Source organism: Ambystoma mexicanum, chromosome 3q, assembly GCF_040938575.1.
Source record: "Ambystoma mexicanum isolate Mex_15411 chromosome 3q, UKY_AmexF1_1, whole genome shotgun sequence".
Lineage (NCBI taxonomy): Eukaryota > Metazoa > Chordata > Amphibia > Caudata > Ambystomatidae > Ambystoma > Ambystoma mexicanum.
The window spans coordinates 7,087,256-7,104,393 of record NC_090926.1 but is presented as its reverse complement, the minus strand read 5'-3'; the positions used below and the strand labels follow the sequence as shown (position 1 = coordinate 7,104,393).

At 42.3% G+C, this 17,138-nt stretch overlaps 1 protein-coding gene across 2 annotated transcripts in view; it reads left to right on the top strand.

Annotated features, from left to right (window-relative positions):
* GRAP2 (GRB2 related adaptor protein 2) overlaps positions 1-17,138 on the top strand; it is a 544,466-nt gene that overhangs the window by 302,592 nt on the left and 224,736 nt on the right. For both annotated transcript variants that reach the window (XM_069652933.1, XM_069652932.1), the window contains one exon: positions 7,722-7,867. In XM_069652933.1, the coding sequence (XP_069509034.1) occupies positions 7,790-7,867 (78 nt within the window). In that variant the 5' untranslated portion in view covers positions 7,722-7,789. The remainder of the gene's footprint in view (positions 1-7,721; positions 7,868-17,138) is intronic.

Sequence of the window (17,138 nt, the reverse complement as noted above, 5' to 3'; positions counted from 1 at the left end):
AGGTTTGGGGTATCACCCACCTTTCTCTGGAGACTGTTGGTCTGAAGTCCTCTGGTGCGACCGCTGGTGGATTGCAGCGCAGTCGATGCGTAGTGGGTGCTCTTCCTGCACCCTGCAGGGGCCAGTTGTCTCACTGGCAGTGGGCTCACCGATGGTGGGCCACGTGGTGTTGGTGTCCCTCTCAGCAGGGGAGGAGAGCGGGCCTGGATTGGGCACTCTGCCGCACACGTGAGACTCACGTGTCTGTGTTGAGGGAGATTTAGGAGGGCAGCCTTGGAATTGCAGAGTCCCGCAACAGTACTGCACAACCCCTCATGAAGTGGCAGGCCTGTCACGAGCAGAACTCATGATAGCACGCCCGCTAGTAACTCATTTACCTAGACAACCTCTCCCAACACATGAGAAAGATTCAGAAATCTGAACACTGGATAGCGAGGCCAAAATAGAAGCCAAAGAAAAAAGCATACTTTGAGAAAAGAAAACATGTACAACACAACGAATTCTGATGGGTCACAAAGTCCTCATACAACAACGTCAGGGTCCAGATTTAGACACAAGACATTTCAAGTCACAGCACAAAAAGGAACAATGGTTCCCACACGGAAACAATAAAAGGGAAGACAGGACTAGGGGGCGGGACCAGGAAGTGGAGGGATGAAAGAGGGTGGCAGAGGTAAAGGAACACTTGGGGAAGGATAACGGAAGGCAGGCCCGGCTCCAGCAGGGGTTTAGGGGAGCCAGCTCCCCTCCACCCCCAAGGCCACTCCCCACCCCCCTAGAAAGGAGTCCGTGAATGTGGGATCCAGGGGAGTGGGGGAGTTGGAGTGTGGGGGGTGCATTTCACTCTAAACGTGCAGCAGGAACCTCTGAGAGATTAGCATTCTGAGAGGCTGCACTGCACCCTGGACAATGATCTATTCCTCACGGCCATTAAAGCACAAATGACCAGGGAGATGACGAGCCATTCACACCTCTAAGTGAGGTAGCACACTTGCTCAAGCAGGCTGACTACAACTATTTTCTCAAACCTAAAATCACGCAGTTGGTTTGTGTAATTTAAAGTATGTTTATTTGTTGTGGGAATATAGCGTTTTTTCACATCATGCTTAATAAAATGCTTAACTATATCAAACAATAAATGACACATTCTTAGGGAGAATTCTCCAGAATGGCTAATTTCCCTTACCTACTGAGTCCCTCAGCAGCTTTGCTGGATTTCTAGGATTAATTTTTTTCACTGGTAAGAGTGTGAGCCTTTTTTCCAACTCTTACATGTGTTTTGCTGGGTGTGTTTAACATTTTCTTGTGTTCATAGACTGTGGAGCCTATCCTTCTCCACAGGCATCATCTTTTTACTGTGTGTAACTCACAGACCCAGTACAAACTATCTTTCATATAGTTCTGGAAAGGGTTCATAGTTATCCCTTGTGTCTGTTTCTCATGGAACATTGTTTCGTTCCATTTTTCATTAAGATTTGGCTGGTGGCAGTGGTAACTACCCTATTTTTCCTATCGCAGTTATTTTAAATAGCCTTGGTATTGTTTTAGGCTATCTAAGTAGCCTCGAACTTAAACCCGGCGGACCATATTTACTTTTATACGGTCCCGGCTGGGTTTATTCACTATTTCTTTTTGTAAAAGTCTTTCTCGTCCTTTACTCTGCACAACAAACCAGGCTTGATTCCTTTGTTCGCTGACCTTTGGCGGGCTCCTGCACAGAAGCCCTCCTTAGGCGCCTGAATGTCTGAGGGGGACAGGATTTGAGGGAGCGGTTTGAGACTCCCTGCATAGGGTCTCCTTGGAGACCCATGTTGTACTCTGGTATGATTGGCTGTGGTGACTGTCCTGGCGCGACATCCACCCTGCTGTGTGATTGACAGCCAGGCTGTGTGAATGGCGGAAAACTGCATAAAAAGCAGGTCTCTGGGACTGAGAAGGCAGAGTCGACACTGGATCGAGAGAACCGAAGAGAAGCCGACAGAAAAGGATCTCTACCACGACTGAACCTCCCGGTGAATCCCCGCTGCGGGTCTGAATCTTCAAACTTCCATGACAGGCAAGATCCGCAAGGAATCTTCTCCCCTTGAGCTGGTGGGAAAAACCAGTTCGCCAAACTGCAAGCCAGGCCTCCCTCCTCTGGTCGAATTTGCTGTGCACAGCTACAGTGAACCGGATAGCCAGGAGGATCGGACCCTGCTTGGGTTTTAAAGAGCGCACCTTTTATTTGTTGCTTTGCTCTGCTGCTGCTTTCTTCCCTGGGCAGTGCAGGACCCTCCAGTCTTCCTACTTTGTGTCAGTCTGACAGTCGCTTCCGGAACCACAAGCCTTGTGGACCTGCCAGGAACGTCTGTCTCAGCTACATTCGTCTTCTCCATTTAAGGTTCTGTTCAAATCCAGTCGTTCGCTCTGTCCGACCGCGGTAAAAGTGTTTGAAATCTTTTGCCAATCCGAGGGCTTGTCCTTCTCTATTCTTTAAAGTAACCTTTCGTCCGACCAAGTTCGTTCTGAACTCTTGGCAAAGACTTAACCGCGAACTACCCTGAACTGTGTGATCCTCTGCAAAGACTTTGGTCCATTGACTTTGGCCCTGGCCTCTTGAATTGATTTCCTCACTGTAGTTCCTTTTTCTAGATTGCCCTGCATACTTACTTGTTGGTGTTGCCCAACTTTTGTCTAACTTTGTCTTTCCCTCCCTTTTAAATTACTGGAGTGCCATTTTGCTCACACTTCATTTTGAGCTTAACTTGTCCAGAATCTATTGGGTGAGGTGTGGTGTATTAAGATTGTGATTTTTCAACTGCTTGATAATAGTGACATTGTGTATAACTGATGTGTAAATAAATGTATATTCTTTTACTCAGAAACCTTGAGTCAGTGTTTGTTTGAATCATAGTAATTGCTGTCCTTTGTGTAACTATTGATACTGCTCACTTTACTCTTCAGATAAGTCTGGCTGCTCAGCCATCTCTACCACTTTACTGTGTAGTACAGGCTTGTACCAAAGGTGAATTTGTACTGTCACTTGTAGTCTTAATAGTGTGTGGTGTTTCCAAAGGGTACTGCATATGATTCTGCCTAACACACATGATGTTGCTTGCACACAGATTTCTGCAGAAGGTGCATCAATCGACTGGGGGCCCTTACAAATTACATTGAGAATATATATATTCTGCTGCATTAACAACTTAAGTATAAGCGAAAAAATAAGATTGGTAGTGACAAAAATGCAATTCAGCAGGGGAATGGATTAAAATCAAAAAGTGATAGATACAAGGATTTCAATGAAACATTACCACTATCATTGTTCTGCACAACATTTCATGCCGTAATTCTTTAGTATGTCGGTGCCAGTACAGAGGAGGACAAGCAATTAGCAAATAACTCTTGGTTCTACCACCAAAAGGTGCCTTTAGGTCTTAATTGCTAGGCCATGTACCCTCTGCACTGGAACACAAGCAACCACAGGCATTTCTAGGCTTTTTGGTCTAGCAGTCTAACAGTTTGGGGAGGGCTGCTCACATTAGTGTTAGGGCCAGGGCTTATTTGCAGACAATGGTATGGAAGGCTGACCAGAGCAATGCCGGTGGTTATGATTTATTCTGAGACTTACATCCATCCTTTTTTAGTTTTGCCTACTAAGTGCAAGCTAGAATTTTTGCAGTGGAACAACAAATAGGATGGAGACAGAATGTGAGGAGAAGCAAACATCCTATGGGCGTGTTTGGTCATTTACCTGCCCAATGACTAGCCATGGCTATGTGGATGGCTATAGCATTACTACCAACTACCTGCCCCTCACTAGCAAAATGTCTCCTTTGAGAACTCTTTGAGCAAGCTCTATCACAAAGTAACACCAATCATTGTGTTGTATAGGACCTGCCATATTTATACCTAAGCATTCGTTTGAGTGTTTAATTACTTAATTGCCTCTGTAAATGAGCTCCTGGTGTGATAAAACAAAAGTTGATTTTACAAGCAATATCTGTGTCAATGCCTCTGTTCCTTGGACTGGAGTCCTGTCTAAAGCAAGCAATCGCAAAGCCAGCAGTGTTGGCTTTTGTATAGCTATTAGACAGACATTTGCCAGCCAATGACATCCTATGCCAAGGAACTCAGACAGTTTTCCAGCTGACCCATTTTATGTCCAGGTGGTACCTTTATAGCCGTGCCTTCCAAATGCCTATCCATGCCCAATCAACAACCGAAGCTGTTGGCTTTGCCAATGCGTGTTGATTTCAGTTTGTCTCCCTAAGTGAAAGTGTATATGCCTAGATGTGGGTGCCTTGTTTGCTATGCCTAGGCAATACAGCTGCACCTCAATGGTTTGCTCCAACAAGGCCCTGCATGAAAATGACAAGGCTAGGATGGCACGTATGGACTAGTTTCAGATCTTCTCATGCGTACTTGCCAGTGGGTTTCGGACCTAAATAGAATGCATCTTTGTCCGTGTGAAAGCCTAGTCTACTTTTCCAGAACCTTTCATGATTCAAACTGGTAAGTACTGACTTTATAACCTCATACTATTTGAATAACTTAACAGAGTTTGGCTGCAAACAGAATACATCATGTGTTTTGTGGGTCTTGTTTGTAAAGTATGATATAAAGTCTGGGTGCTGGGTGTTTAGGCAGTGCCGGAAATAGAAATTATTTTCTGTGAGACCCCACCAGTTATGGGTAGGGGAGTAGGCTCGGAGGATTTGTACCACCCCCTCAATAAACATTTGCCTCTAAGGAGATTAATCATGAACACCTGGAAAATAACACAAGAGAGGAGCCTTTTCTTTAATGTTGCGGGCCAAAGTATAAAAGGTGTACATCTTTTAAAACTAAAAAACAGTATTTAAATATGTCCTAAAGAGTGCAATCAGAGGTGGATTTAACATTTGGATAAGGGACGAATGCCCATGGCCCCTGCCCCCAGCTCTGTCTCTCTCCCCTCAAGCACAAAACAGCCAGGGCTGCACAGGCCCTCCCAGTGAGGTCTATTCTTTTTAATGTGTCTCAGAGGCAGATTATTTACCACAGGAAGGGATTAGAGATGCAAAACGGTAACTGGCAGTGACCATTGCTGTGACACTTTTTTCTTAAAATTATATAATGTGTGACTGTTGGGTGATTAGAAATTAAGGAGATGCAGAACAGGTTGTGTGACACAATTAACTTGTTATGCATTTCATTTCACTTTGTGTATTATCAGATTTCTTTTAAATTCTCATAATTTCTATGCTGGAGCTTGTAGGCTTCCATTCAGGATGGGGAAAATAAAGCTAAAATCAGCACTAAAAGCTTGTATCACCACTTTTTATGCACTGCAGGATTATTTTGTATGATGTGGCAGGCGAAGTTGGAGAGCAGATCCGACTTAACAAGTTTGCCTGTTCATACAGGCCTCCCTGCCGAATCCGATTGGTTTTCCTCCAGCATGTATTTTTATGTTGGTGCAAAACCAATGGATTCCTACGGAATCTGCCTGACTTTTACACACTGGTAAAAGCAGGCAGATTCCAAAAAAAACATTGTGGATGGCTCCCACAATCTTAGATTGTCAGAGGCATTTACACTTTTCCAGCCACATAGTGAGAAGATCAAAGGCGATATATTTACCAGTGTTTCATGCTTTACTTTACCAGTACTTGGTGGAAACAATTACAATTGCACGGAGAGGCCCTTTTGCAAAATACTGCAAACAGCAGTGGTGCAATTTAGGATTCAAAACAAAAGGACTCCCTTACTCTTTTTCATCGATACGTTTCTGCAATGATGACATTGTCAGGTTGCTTTATCGCGTGATTCTTTAAAGTAATTGTATAAAATTCAGTATTATTTTAAGTATTCAAAATCAAACTTCAACACATATTTGTACCAACTTGAGCTTGGAGGATGCATGGTCAAGTATCTAAATTTTAAGCTAGTACCAAATTCTGACTTTACCAAAGTGTGTGATCCTGGCCAAATCATGTAATTACACTATTCCTTACCTGCCAAAATTAGGTGCCTCTAGAAGTGAGTGAGTTCACAGTATAAGCTATTAAAAAAAAAAGCCTCACTTGCGTTTCAATAGATGGGCAGCGCATGTGTCAGGTCCTGCCAAGAACACACACACCTTTGTTTGAAAAAATCAGGCCACATGTATTGAACAAATTTGTGAAATTCAATAGCAAATCAAAGTAAACACATCAAACAAAAAGCCATCATGGACAATTGCATATTTTATAACCATTATGTAAACGGTATGTACCAGACAATGATGTACAGGGACATGGCAGGGGAGCAAGTGCCTCTACTCCCTCCCAAGCCCCACCAGGAGCGATACCAGGAAGCTGGAAACCCCTCAACCTGTACTGTCTGCCTCCTGATCCCGCTCCTCCCTACCCCCCAACCCTGGCCTGGCTCTCTCTCCTGCATGGTAGCACTCCCTCATGCACTAAACTCAATTAAAATGTTCTTAGAAAATGCAACAAAAAATAAAATGTGCTTCGAAATGTCATTTTGTAAGAAACAAGATGTCCTATTCCTTGCTTGAGTATTCTGGAGGGGGCGGACTGTCTTTTACAACAAGATGGAGGTACCACAAGCACCTCCTTTGGGATCTGATGGGAGTAGCCTTAATGTTCAGGGTGGCATTGTTGAGCGCACACCGTCTGAGATTGAACAAAAACTGGGAGCCTCGCTGCTCAGTCCTCGCAGAGGAGGAGGAAGCATCACCCTTGATTCTCCCCAGCCAGGCCAAGAAAGACATGGTGGGTGTTTTTGGGGTAGATGGGAGTGGAGGTAAATGGGAATGGTGGTCAGAGGGAGCTGATGGAAGGTGACTGGGGGGTGAAAGATGACGGAGAAGTGGAGAAGTGGATATAATAGAAAGGGCAGAGCAGATGGCAAGGGGGATAGGTAGATTGATGTTGCAACACTATTTATTTTCCTTCTTTCTCTTTTGCTCTGTACTGTTTCTATATAGAGCGGTGCAAATGTATTTTTGTCCAGATCTGGGAAGACAGTTCTTTCTGGATCATGGATCTGGGAAATATGGATTAATGCCAGCACTTTGTTTAGGTTACTCATACACCCACACACAGTGGAAATTGCCCCGCCTGATCACAAACCTGGCCCACCCAGATGACATTTCCTAGAGCCGGACATGACGGAAGCAGAAGGTTGAGTAAAGAAAATGTTTCTAACTTTTTTCCATGCCTGCTATTTCTTCTTGTTCTGCATGATATCCGACAGAACACAGGAGAGAAGAAATGAAGAGGAGATGATTGCAAGGGAAGCCATGATCCTTAAAAAAGTTATAAACAAAACCGACCCTGGTTTCTCCATGGCTGAGTGGCCCAATGTAAAGCTTGAGATTAGACAATTAGGAAAAAAGGAGGGGTGACCTGCTATGTGCAGGGAATCCACCTGCATCTCCACCCACATCGGTAGTCTATGGACTCCCCCTACTTGTGTGTGCTAGGAGTAGGCAGAGCCCATAGAGATCTGCTGTCATGGCCGCCGCCATGTTTTTTTCAAGGTGGCTGCCAATACCGATTCCAACCGAGTGTAGAAGTGTGCATGGTTGCCATCCATTAGGATGGGGGAGTCAGGGTTAAACAAGCATTGGTACCCGATTTGCATGCAACCCGTAGTCTCTAGTTCTGTCTTTGCTCTTGTACTAATCAAATTCCACTGTGTCTCCTACTGTTAAGAAGCTCACACGATGACTACTCCTTGTGCCTATTTAGGATTTCAGGCTGGCCATCAATCCTTCAAGGACCCCACGTAAAACGGCGCTGTTCCTGGGGAAATTAGCATGGAGGCTGTTGCGAAGTGTGACTTCATTGCGAAAGGCGAGGATGAGTTGAGCTTCAAGAAGGGTGATATATTGAAGGTAAGAGGCCATTCGTGGGTAGGAGAGGCTGTCGAAAAATAAGTCCTTTCCTGAGGTGAATGCCATCATGGACATTGTCTGTTAATTCAATATGACATTAGTTTGCCGGAAATGCTTCATTATGTAGCATTATCATGCGTATACTGCATATTTAAAGTGTAGAGTTGTTACACATTTAAAAAAATAATTAAACATAATGTTGTGCATACTTTTCAAAAAGGACTTCAAGTATGATTACACTTTTTCTGCACGCCTTAACAATACCTTAAAAAAGAATGGCCTGTAATAGGTTCCTCATTAAAATTAAAAAAAAGAATAACTGTTGCTTCGCAGCTCTTACTCAGTTATCAATAATATCATCAGAATGTATGTTCATGTTTATTCCTTGAGTGTGCTGTCACCTCCAAGGAATCCTCGTGGCACTCGGGCACATCTCCTGATAAAGTGAGGTAGCTGCTGCTTAACTGTTTCTCTTCTATCCAAAGTGATGGGTCTTTGAGTGTTTCCCTGAGGTGAGATACTCTGCTTTTGCTCTCGGATTTGATGGGAGAGCGTTGCATAACTGTACAACTGTGAACGAGAACGCTCATCCGCCCCGTTTTGCCTTATGGAAGCTTGATGTCACTAACAGGTTGGTCCTTGCAGAATGTAGATTGGGTCTCCAATAAAGTCTGGTCTTGTTTTGTAGGAAGCCCTATGTGTCATGCACAGCTCCTTAAACTCTACCTCAGCAACAACCAGAAGCCCGTGTAAATATCTAATTCGTAGGGGAGTCCAGCCGAAACACCAACTGGATGTCATCAGCATACGCAGGGGTCTGCAACCTTTGGCTATCCAAATGTTTTAGACTACAACTCCCATCAGCCCAAGCCAGCATAGTCAATGGTGAGGGATCATGGGATTTGTAGTCCCAAACTTTTGGAGAGCCACAGGTTGCAGACCCCTGATATACGGGTAAAAATGAACCCCAACTCTGAAATAAGATATGCCAGTGGGCGTAGATATACGTTGAACAAAAGTGGAGAGAGAACCGATCCTTGCAGCACCCCACAAGAAAGAAAGGAAGGGGAAGAACAATAGGCCTGAAAAGAAACAGTCTGAGTACACTCCTCCAAAAATGAGGTAAACCAGGTGAGCGGCACCCCAGAGATCCCTACCTGCTCCAACCAGGTCAGGAGAATGCCATGGTCCACTGTATCAAAGGCAACGGAGAGGTCGAGAAGAATCAATACTCTGACCCCTCCATGATCCTGAAGCAGAGCTAGGTAATCCGAAAGAGTGACCATGACAGACTCCGTACCCATCAAGGACCTAAAGCCCAATTGGTATGAGCGCAGGCAGTTGTTAGCTTCAAGAAAATGACAAAAAAGCCGGGTAACCAAGGTCTCCATGAGATTCATGACTCCCGGCAAAAGAGATAGGCTAGTAATTATCCACTATATTGCAGTCCAGATGGATTTTATTTTAAAGGGGAGTAACTAACACATGCTTCAAAGAGGTTGGAATCACCCCAGAGGAAAATTAGTGTTGAAGCGCTGCCGTAAACACAGAAACAGCTTTACAGGGAAGAGCCTTAAGAACATGAAGAGAGACTGGATCAAGGGGGATGCAGATTTAAGCTGGCTCAGGGCCCTTGAAACTGTAGAATCATCTTTAGGTTACATATGAAAGGGTCTGGTTGGGATAGGCATCTCTTGTTTAATAGAGGGACTAGCCTCCAGGCCCACCAACTAAGGTATCTGGTTCTGGTCAGTGATGGGTGTCGGATGCGGCTGATTTTGTCAGGAAAAAAAGACATTCATCTGAGAATCAGGCGCTTTGTCCTTCGCCACCGTAGGGAGAACGGAGAGTTCTTTGGCAACTTTGAAAAGCTGCCGAGAGGAGCATGTTGCCGCTGTGATCCGATTAGCTTAGAAATTAGATTTTTCTATGATAATCATCTTGTGGTAATCTGATACTGCGAGTCTGTACAGTGAGCGGGCATCCGGGTCATAACTGATTCGTCATCTTTGCTTCAAGCGACGGCACCCTTGCTTACAGGCTCACAGATTACTGGTGAACCATGGTGCGGAAGGCATAGACTGACCAATACGAGATTCTATTGGCGCTAAAATATCCGCTATTTTAGTCAGTGCTGTAAGAAGAGCAGTACAGGGGTCTTGCCCATCCATCATCATAAAGTGATTGGTGGCCTCCACCAACTGGTCTGCCATAAGAGAGGGGTCGTCTCTGTTCCAGAACCACTGGGTCTGGAAACAGTGGGAAACTTTCACTGGACGAACTAAGGTTGTCACAATATAGGGCAGCAAAAAGTGATCAGACCATACTATTGGGAGGGGAGCAAGTATTTTATCTGAATAAATAAGGTCAAGAGTGTTTCCGTTGCAGTGAGTGGCGAGGGAATTACGAAGACTAAAAGAGGAGTCAGTCATGCTTGCCACCAAATACTTGACATATTTGTCAGAGGAATCATTGGGGTGACAATTAAAATCTACCAACACAATCAGATTTGGATACTTCAATGCTAGATCATTGGTCAGCTGGGAGAAGTCTGTCACAAAACTAGCTATTCTGTGTGAGGGTGTTCTATACACCAGTAAGAGACGTATCGACTCATTAGGGATCCCTTGCAAGCTTGCCTGTGAAATTTCACATGGCAGGGCGTGCTTGATGGGGATACGCAAGCATTTAAGGGAAGTGCGATAAATTATCACCAGGCCCTCACCTCAGCTGGGGCCTGGTTTCGGTCATGCATAACAAATCAGGGACCAATTCCTCCAGTGTGTGATAAATATCATAGCAGTGTTTCCACGCTGATCTAACATTAAGTAAGATCCCCTTGAGATCCTCAAGGCCCTTAGCAGTTTCTTTACCTGCCAGGTAAATTAGTGCATTTGGCTGAAATATTTCTTTTACGGGAGGTCTTTTCTCAAACCCAACTGACATCCTAAGTTAAGTAATTCCACATCTGTATAGTTTATAGCGACAGCGTCCAGCTCCTCTATAGAATGTTGTCACTGTGTCTGGGCCGATGGCCCTTTCTGCCCCCAGACGCGGCCAGACGCGTTTGCCTTTTGCGCGTCTTTGGCACGCTCTTGGTGCGCCTGCTGGGCGCATCTGCCCCGCATACGCTCCAGCCTGCAATAAATACTGTCTAGACGCGGGAGCGTGCCTCAGCGGCAGAAATGAAAGAAAGACCTTCTGAGAACGATCAGAAGTCTAATTATAAACTTAACCCCATCAAGCCCCGGTCACAATGTGGCAGAAGTGGTAAGTAGTTATGAATATCAGGCAAAATGCGAGTATGTAAAATCAAACCCTAAAATAAATTTCAATTTTCAAAAGAACATTTTTAAAGGTACAGTAGGAAAGTTATGTAATGCACATTAATACATCAACATTTAGCAGCAAGTCGCTCTCAATACGAGCAATGTCACTCCCTATCCTCCCCCTAGCTTTGTAATCTGTGCTTGAGTATTTCCTTGTTATCCTGAGGTAGGTGCTGTTTGTATCACCCAGATGCGAGTATACTAGAATTATGATTGCCTTTAATCAACATGAATAGGAAGAAGGTGAAAGTTATGAGTCCTATTTCTCATAGTAAGAAATCATGTTTTTCACTACAGCTGAGACCTGTGCCTTCATTGATAGGTCAGTTTTTATCATCACGTCCACGTGTTTAAGCTTGAAAGCAAGTAGTGTGCAATCACCCAATACTTGTGTCCTAATTTGTTTACGCTAAACTGATGTTTGTACACCCCAAAGTCCATAATTATCTTCAGTCTAATTTTAGTACAATGCTCAAAATACAAAATCACTAGTATTAATATATCTTTGCAGTGTTTTCAACAAATAGATATTATATTTTTTTGTTTGGTTTAAGTCAGATTTAAAACCATATTTTGCAACCTTTTCAATTAAAATATGGAAACCATTTCTGACATGACATATATATTATTTTGTAGTAAAGGGCTTCAAGAGTGTCAAGCTTAGTTTCCAGAGTGTTACAGTATTCCAAACTGTATTTTTGGAATTCTAGCCCTAGGGCCCTTTTAGAGGGTGAGGACAATTTCCCATTACCTTTAGTGAACCCCAACCTTTAGCGAACCCCGATAGGTTAACATGTTGACTGTATTGTCTTTCTGTACCTATAGCATATTTATAGAAGAGATTGCTTAACCAGGTAGGACCCTAAGTCCCTTTCTCTACATACATATATATTTAAAAATAATGTTTTTTCTTTTTTCACAAAAATACTACAAGATAATGGTCTCAATATATTTTTCATGGAATTACAATATCATTTAGAATGTGAAAATTGTTCAACACAAATACTTCAATTGCAAATTTCAGCAGTAATACTGAAACACAATATCATCATCAAATTGTTTCTTTAGGTTATAAGATAAATTTACAAACATAACAGGATAAAAAGACAATAAAATGTCATGAATAGAAATAGAGCACAGGAAAACAACACCACGGTAATAAAAACAATAAAAGCCAATAAAAAGCATAGTACAAGTTGTTTAAAAACATTCTCCTCACTCAAGTCACCCCTCTAAGAAATAACAATAGAGCCCACGCAACAGAACAAGAGTCGGCCATCAGAAGATAATACAAAGCTGGGCAACATTGAACAAAGGTATTTTGCCTTAGTACTGCTAAAATGGTCCTTTTTCTAATGTGCAAATAGACTGGGCAAAAGAAGACAACATGTAAAAGATCTTCTAAATCTGCATTGCACAGGGGGCAACTAAACGCCCCTGAAGGGATCTGCCACTTGACAGTACAGACACCCAACCTAAGACAATCAAAATCAGCTCTAGTGATCAGCCATCAATCAAATTGTTTTTGGCTCAGTGTGAGGTACATTTGTAAAGAGTCAACACGACTGGCTATTGCGTGGTTCCTATTTGCATTGATTACCAATTCCTTTGACTCTTGCTGTTCTAACATAACATAAAGTCTGACATTTTCCTTATATAAATTACTCTGAGCAATAAACAGCAAAGTAGATTACAAGGTGCAAAAAGTGCTGGTGCATTTATTTTTTATCAAATTGGATTCAACATAACGCAACCAAGGAATCTTCTTTGAGCCATCTTTCAGTAAACATTCCCTAATTATAGACTGTGTAAGGGCCGCCTCCGAATTGGCCCAACTATGTAGCCAATGTGAAAGTGAGGCCTAACACCATTCGTCTTCCAAAAAGCACATTCCTAGCTCTGCATGGACTGCAAAGTTCACAGCAAAGCCAGGAAGGCCCAATAGCTTTTTAAAGAACATGTTCTCAATGAGTTGTAATTCTGACATGTTCACATGACCCCATAGTGTCGCACCATGATTAGTTGCCGCCTTTGTTTGAGAAGCATACACCTGAAGAATCATATGCAGGGGCTGGCCTTGGCACATTGCCATGAATCGAGAAACACCACCCAAAAGCTGACGCATTCGACTACTGTGTTTATCTACATGGCTTGACCAGTATTCGAGGAAGAAAAGCTCATACTCAGATAATCAAATACCTGAACGCTAGGAATGGCTGCCCCATCACTTAACATCTTGTTGATTTTTATCATTTTGTTTCCCTTGGCACAAGCCATAACAACAGATTTTCCTGCATTGACCTTTAAGTCCAATTAATTCATAAAATGAGTCTAGACATTTATCAGTTTTTGGAGTGCCTAAGGGGTACGGGCGATTAAAATGGTATCATATGCGTAGAGCCATACCGGAAAAGCCTGATTGCCTAATCTAGGGATGTCTGTCTTAGATTATACAAGAGCTTTCTCTAATCCATTGAAATAAAGAGGAAACAGAACCGTGGCCAATGCTCAACTTTGGTGCACTCCCTCGGTTACTTCAAAATATTGTGTGCAGTGGCTTTGCTCCCAAAAGTGCACACACGCCCTGTTATCCCTGTGTACAGATTGCAATACTGACAATATATCCCCATGACAATCCATGGACTTGAGCACCTTCCACAGTTTTTCTCGATTAACCTTATCGAAGGCGGTGCTCAGGTCCAGGAAGGCCAGGTATAAAGCTCCTTTTTGATGTAAATTGAATGTGCCACCAGCAAGTACAAATTCAATGCTTGGTTAGCAGCGCCCACATAGGGTCTAAAGCCAAGCTGTGTATCAGTGAGTATAGCATTTGTTACAATCCAATCCTCCAAAGGGCCCCAGCACTACCCTTCCAAATATTTTGAAGGAAGTGTCCAAAAGGGAAATGGGCCTATACACTGATGGACTCACCCGATTTCCCTTTTTAAAGATTGGGAAAATGATGGAATCTTTCCAAGAAGCAAGTATCACAGCCAACTTCACAATTGTATTAAAGCAGACTGTTAAAAATGGGGCCCAAACTTGTACTAAATTCTGATAAAGGTCTGCAGGGACTGCGCACAGTCCTGTTGCTCGATTGTGTGCTTGGTTAGATAATGTCTGGGTCACCTCATCCAGAGTAAAACCTATCTGTCTGGTGAAAAGATTGCTGTTGTCTCTATTGACCCCTGATAAAGTTTAGAAAAATGTCCGACCAAAGCCCTTACTTCCACCATCGTCTCAGTTTCCTTCAAAGACCATTTGTGTGGTGGATGCAAAGCCACAAACTCCCAGAATTTCTGTTGAGTTCTTGCTGGTGGCAGTTTCGACCAAAGCCTCCCAAGCGTATTTATCAAATTCTAGCTTCCTTCTTTCCATGGCTGATTTATAATTAGCACTTGCATGGATAATGTCTAATATAGAAGGTCCACTCCCTCTTAGCACATAAAGAAGTGCCTGCTTGGCTAATTTGCATTCATTTTTAAACCAGCCCGTGCATGGGAGGAAACGCAATATTATCTTGGCCATTTCCCAGCTTCATCCAAAGGTCTGTAATTTTTTTACATGTTCAAAGACAGCATTCATTGATTGTTTTATTGCCAGCTACTCTACATTAGCAAAGCTATTGATGCATGTGTCTTAATAAAATAAATGTTTCACATTACGTATATTAATGTATATTTTTTTCCAGACTTCGAATAAGTTTCACTAAATGTTTCCTAAACACACTATAAAAATTCTGATTGTACATGTTTGTCAATGAAACATGGATTATAATAGTTATAGTATACATGTCTCACTAACAATAATACCAGAGCTTAACATTTTCCAATAAACAAATCCCAAAATAATATTTGACTTGTTTTGCAAAAGAATTAGGAAATGCTGAAACAAGTATTATTACATGCGTTTTACCATTATCAAAGAAAGTGTGTAGATTTGATTAAAAAAATGAACATTAGTGTCACCACATGTTTCACAATATTATCAAAATGATTTACATTTTTACTATTTGTACCCCGATTTCAACAAGACTATTTCAAATATACTTGTTAACAGTTTGTTGAACTCCAATCTACAATTACTTACATTTTACACAATGTTTTACATGGGGATGGTAGTCTGATTCGGTTTATAGTCATTTGGTCGAAAACAAAAATGTCGAAAGTCAAAATGTAGAAAACAAAATGTCTTTTTCAATACGTTTTTTTTTTCGAAATGATGGCCCCCCCAACCCCTTTTTTCTATTTTTTTTATTTTACCCTTTTTTTTTACTTACCGAACCCAAAAAAGACATAAAAATAAAAAAAAAATACATTCGCCTTTTTTTTTCGATATTTTCTTTTCGACATTTTTGTCATTCGACTTTTTTTTGACATTTTGATTGACCACCGTCTGATTCCGATTCAAGCATTTAATCAAAAAAGAACTATAAAAATTACTTTTTAAAACTATAACCATCAGTAATAAAAATGTTCAATAGACTGCTCAACATGGATCTGCTTACTCATGCATAGGGTGGAACTATAAAGAAAAAGACGAATCCACTTGGCAAGAACATTTCCACCAAGAGAAGAGTAATGCAAACAGTAAGTCCAAGGATTTGGACAGAATCACTGGTAGTGAAATTTCTGGGGCTCTCGCCTCTATCGATTCTGTACTCTCATGTAATGAGGTTTTCACAGCTCGAGCATCAATTTTGGCCACTATTTGTGACAAAACGGCCCCATTAAAGCCCTGTTCTAAAAAAATGTCTCAACCCTGGTTCTATCAGAACCTGCAATGCTTGCGGAAACTAGTTAGTAGGGCTAATCAGATTTGGCAAAAGAAGCCAACTTTGGAAATAAAACTCAAGCTAAAAATACACTTCGGGATTATAAACTAGCTATTTTTCTGGCAAAAAGGATTTTTTGGGTGAGAAACTGAAAACGGCCAAAAATCAATCAAGGGAATTGTTCTCTATTATAGCCAACTTCTGCAATCCTAATTGTAAAGCAGCAGTATTGGATGCTTCTGTAGTACAGGCTAATTTTTTTAACTCCTTTTTTGTGGACAAAATTGAACGGATTAGGGCCGATATTGAACAGGAGGTCTCTAACAATCCACCTGTGTCCTTGTCCAACCAATCTTCAGGCAACTAGGATGAGTTATAGAATCAGACACCAGTTTCTATGTTTGAGTTTCACCCGGTTGCTGATGTTTAAACTCATTAGGTCTCTTAAACCCACCATTGATTCCTTATCTACGCTGCCGGCCTATGCAGAAAAGGGAATGGCGCAGGAACTTACCCCATTTGTCACAAGTTTTGTTAATAAATCATTGACAAGTGGGTTTATCCCAGAAAACTTGAAGCTCTCCATTATCTCACCTTTGTTGAAAAAAATCATCTTTAGATGTGGAGAGTCTTCAGAATTATCGCCCCATTGCAGGGCTACCTTGGCCAGCTAAAATACTTGAAAAAGTTGTTACCAACCAGCTGCAGGAATTTGTTGAACATGAGTTGTTACTGGATAAATTCCAGTCTGGGTTTCGGCCAAAGTATGGAACTGAGACTGCACCCCTGGCTGTACAGGATGAACTGTTAAAGGCTGCGGACCAAGGGGAACTTTCACTATTGATGATGTTGGATTTGTCCGCAGCCCTTGACACTGTGAACCATGACATCCTCATAGAACGGCTGCAGTAGGAAGAATCTCTGACTTGGCACTGGGCTGGTTTAGGTCTTTTTTTAACTGACCGACAACAGCGAGTGAGGGTGGGGGAGTTCCTGTCGGACCTCATCAAAATAAGTTGTGGCGTCCTGCAGGGATCCTCCCTGTCTCCTCTGCTGTTCAATCTATACATCCGACCCCTCTTGGAAATTCTGAAGCATTACGGGTTGAATTTTCACTCGTACGTGGATGTCACACAGATTTTCATTTGAGTTTCCAAATTCGAGGAAG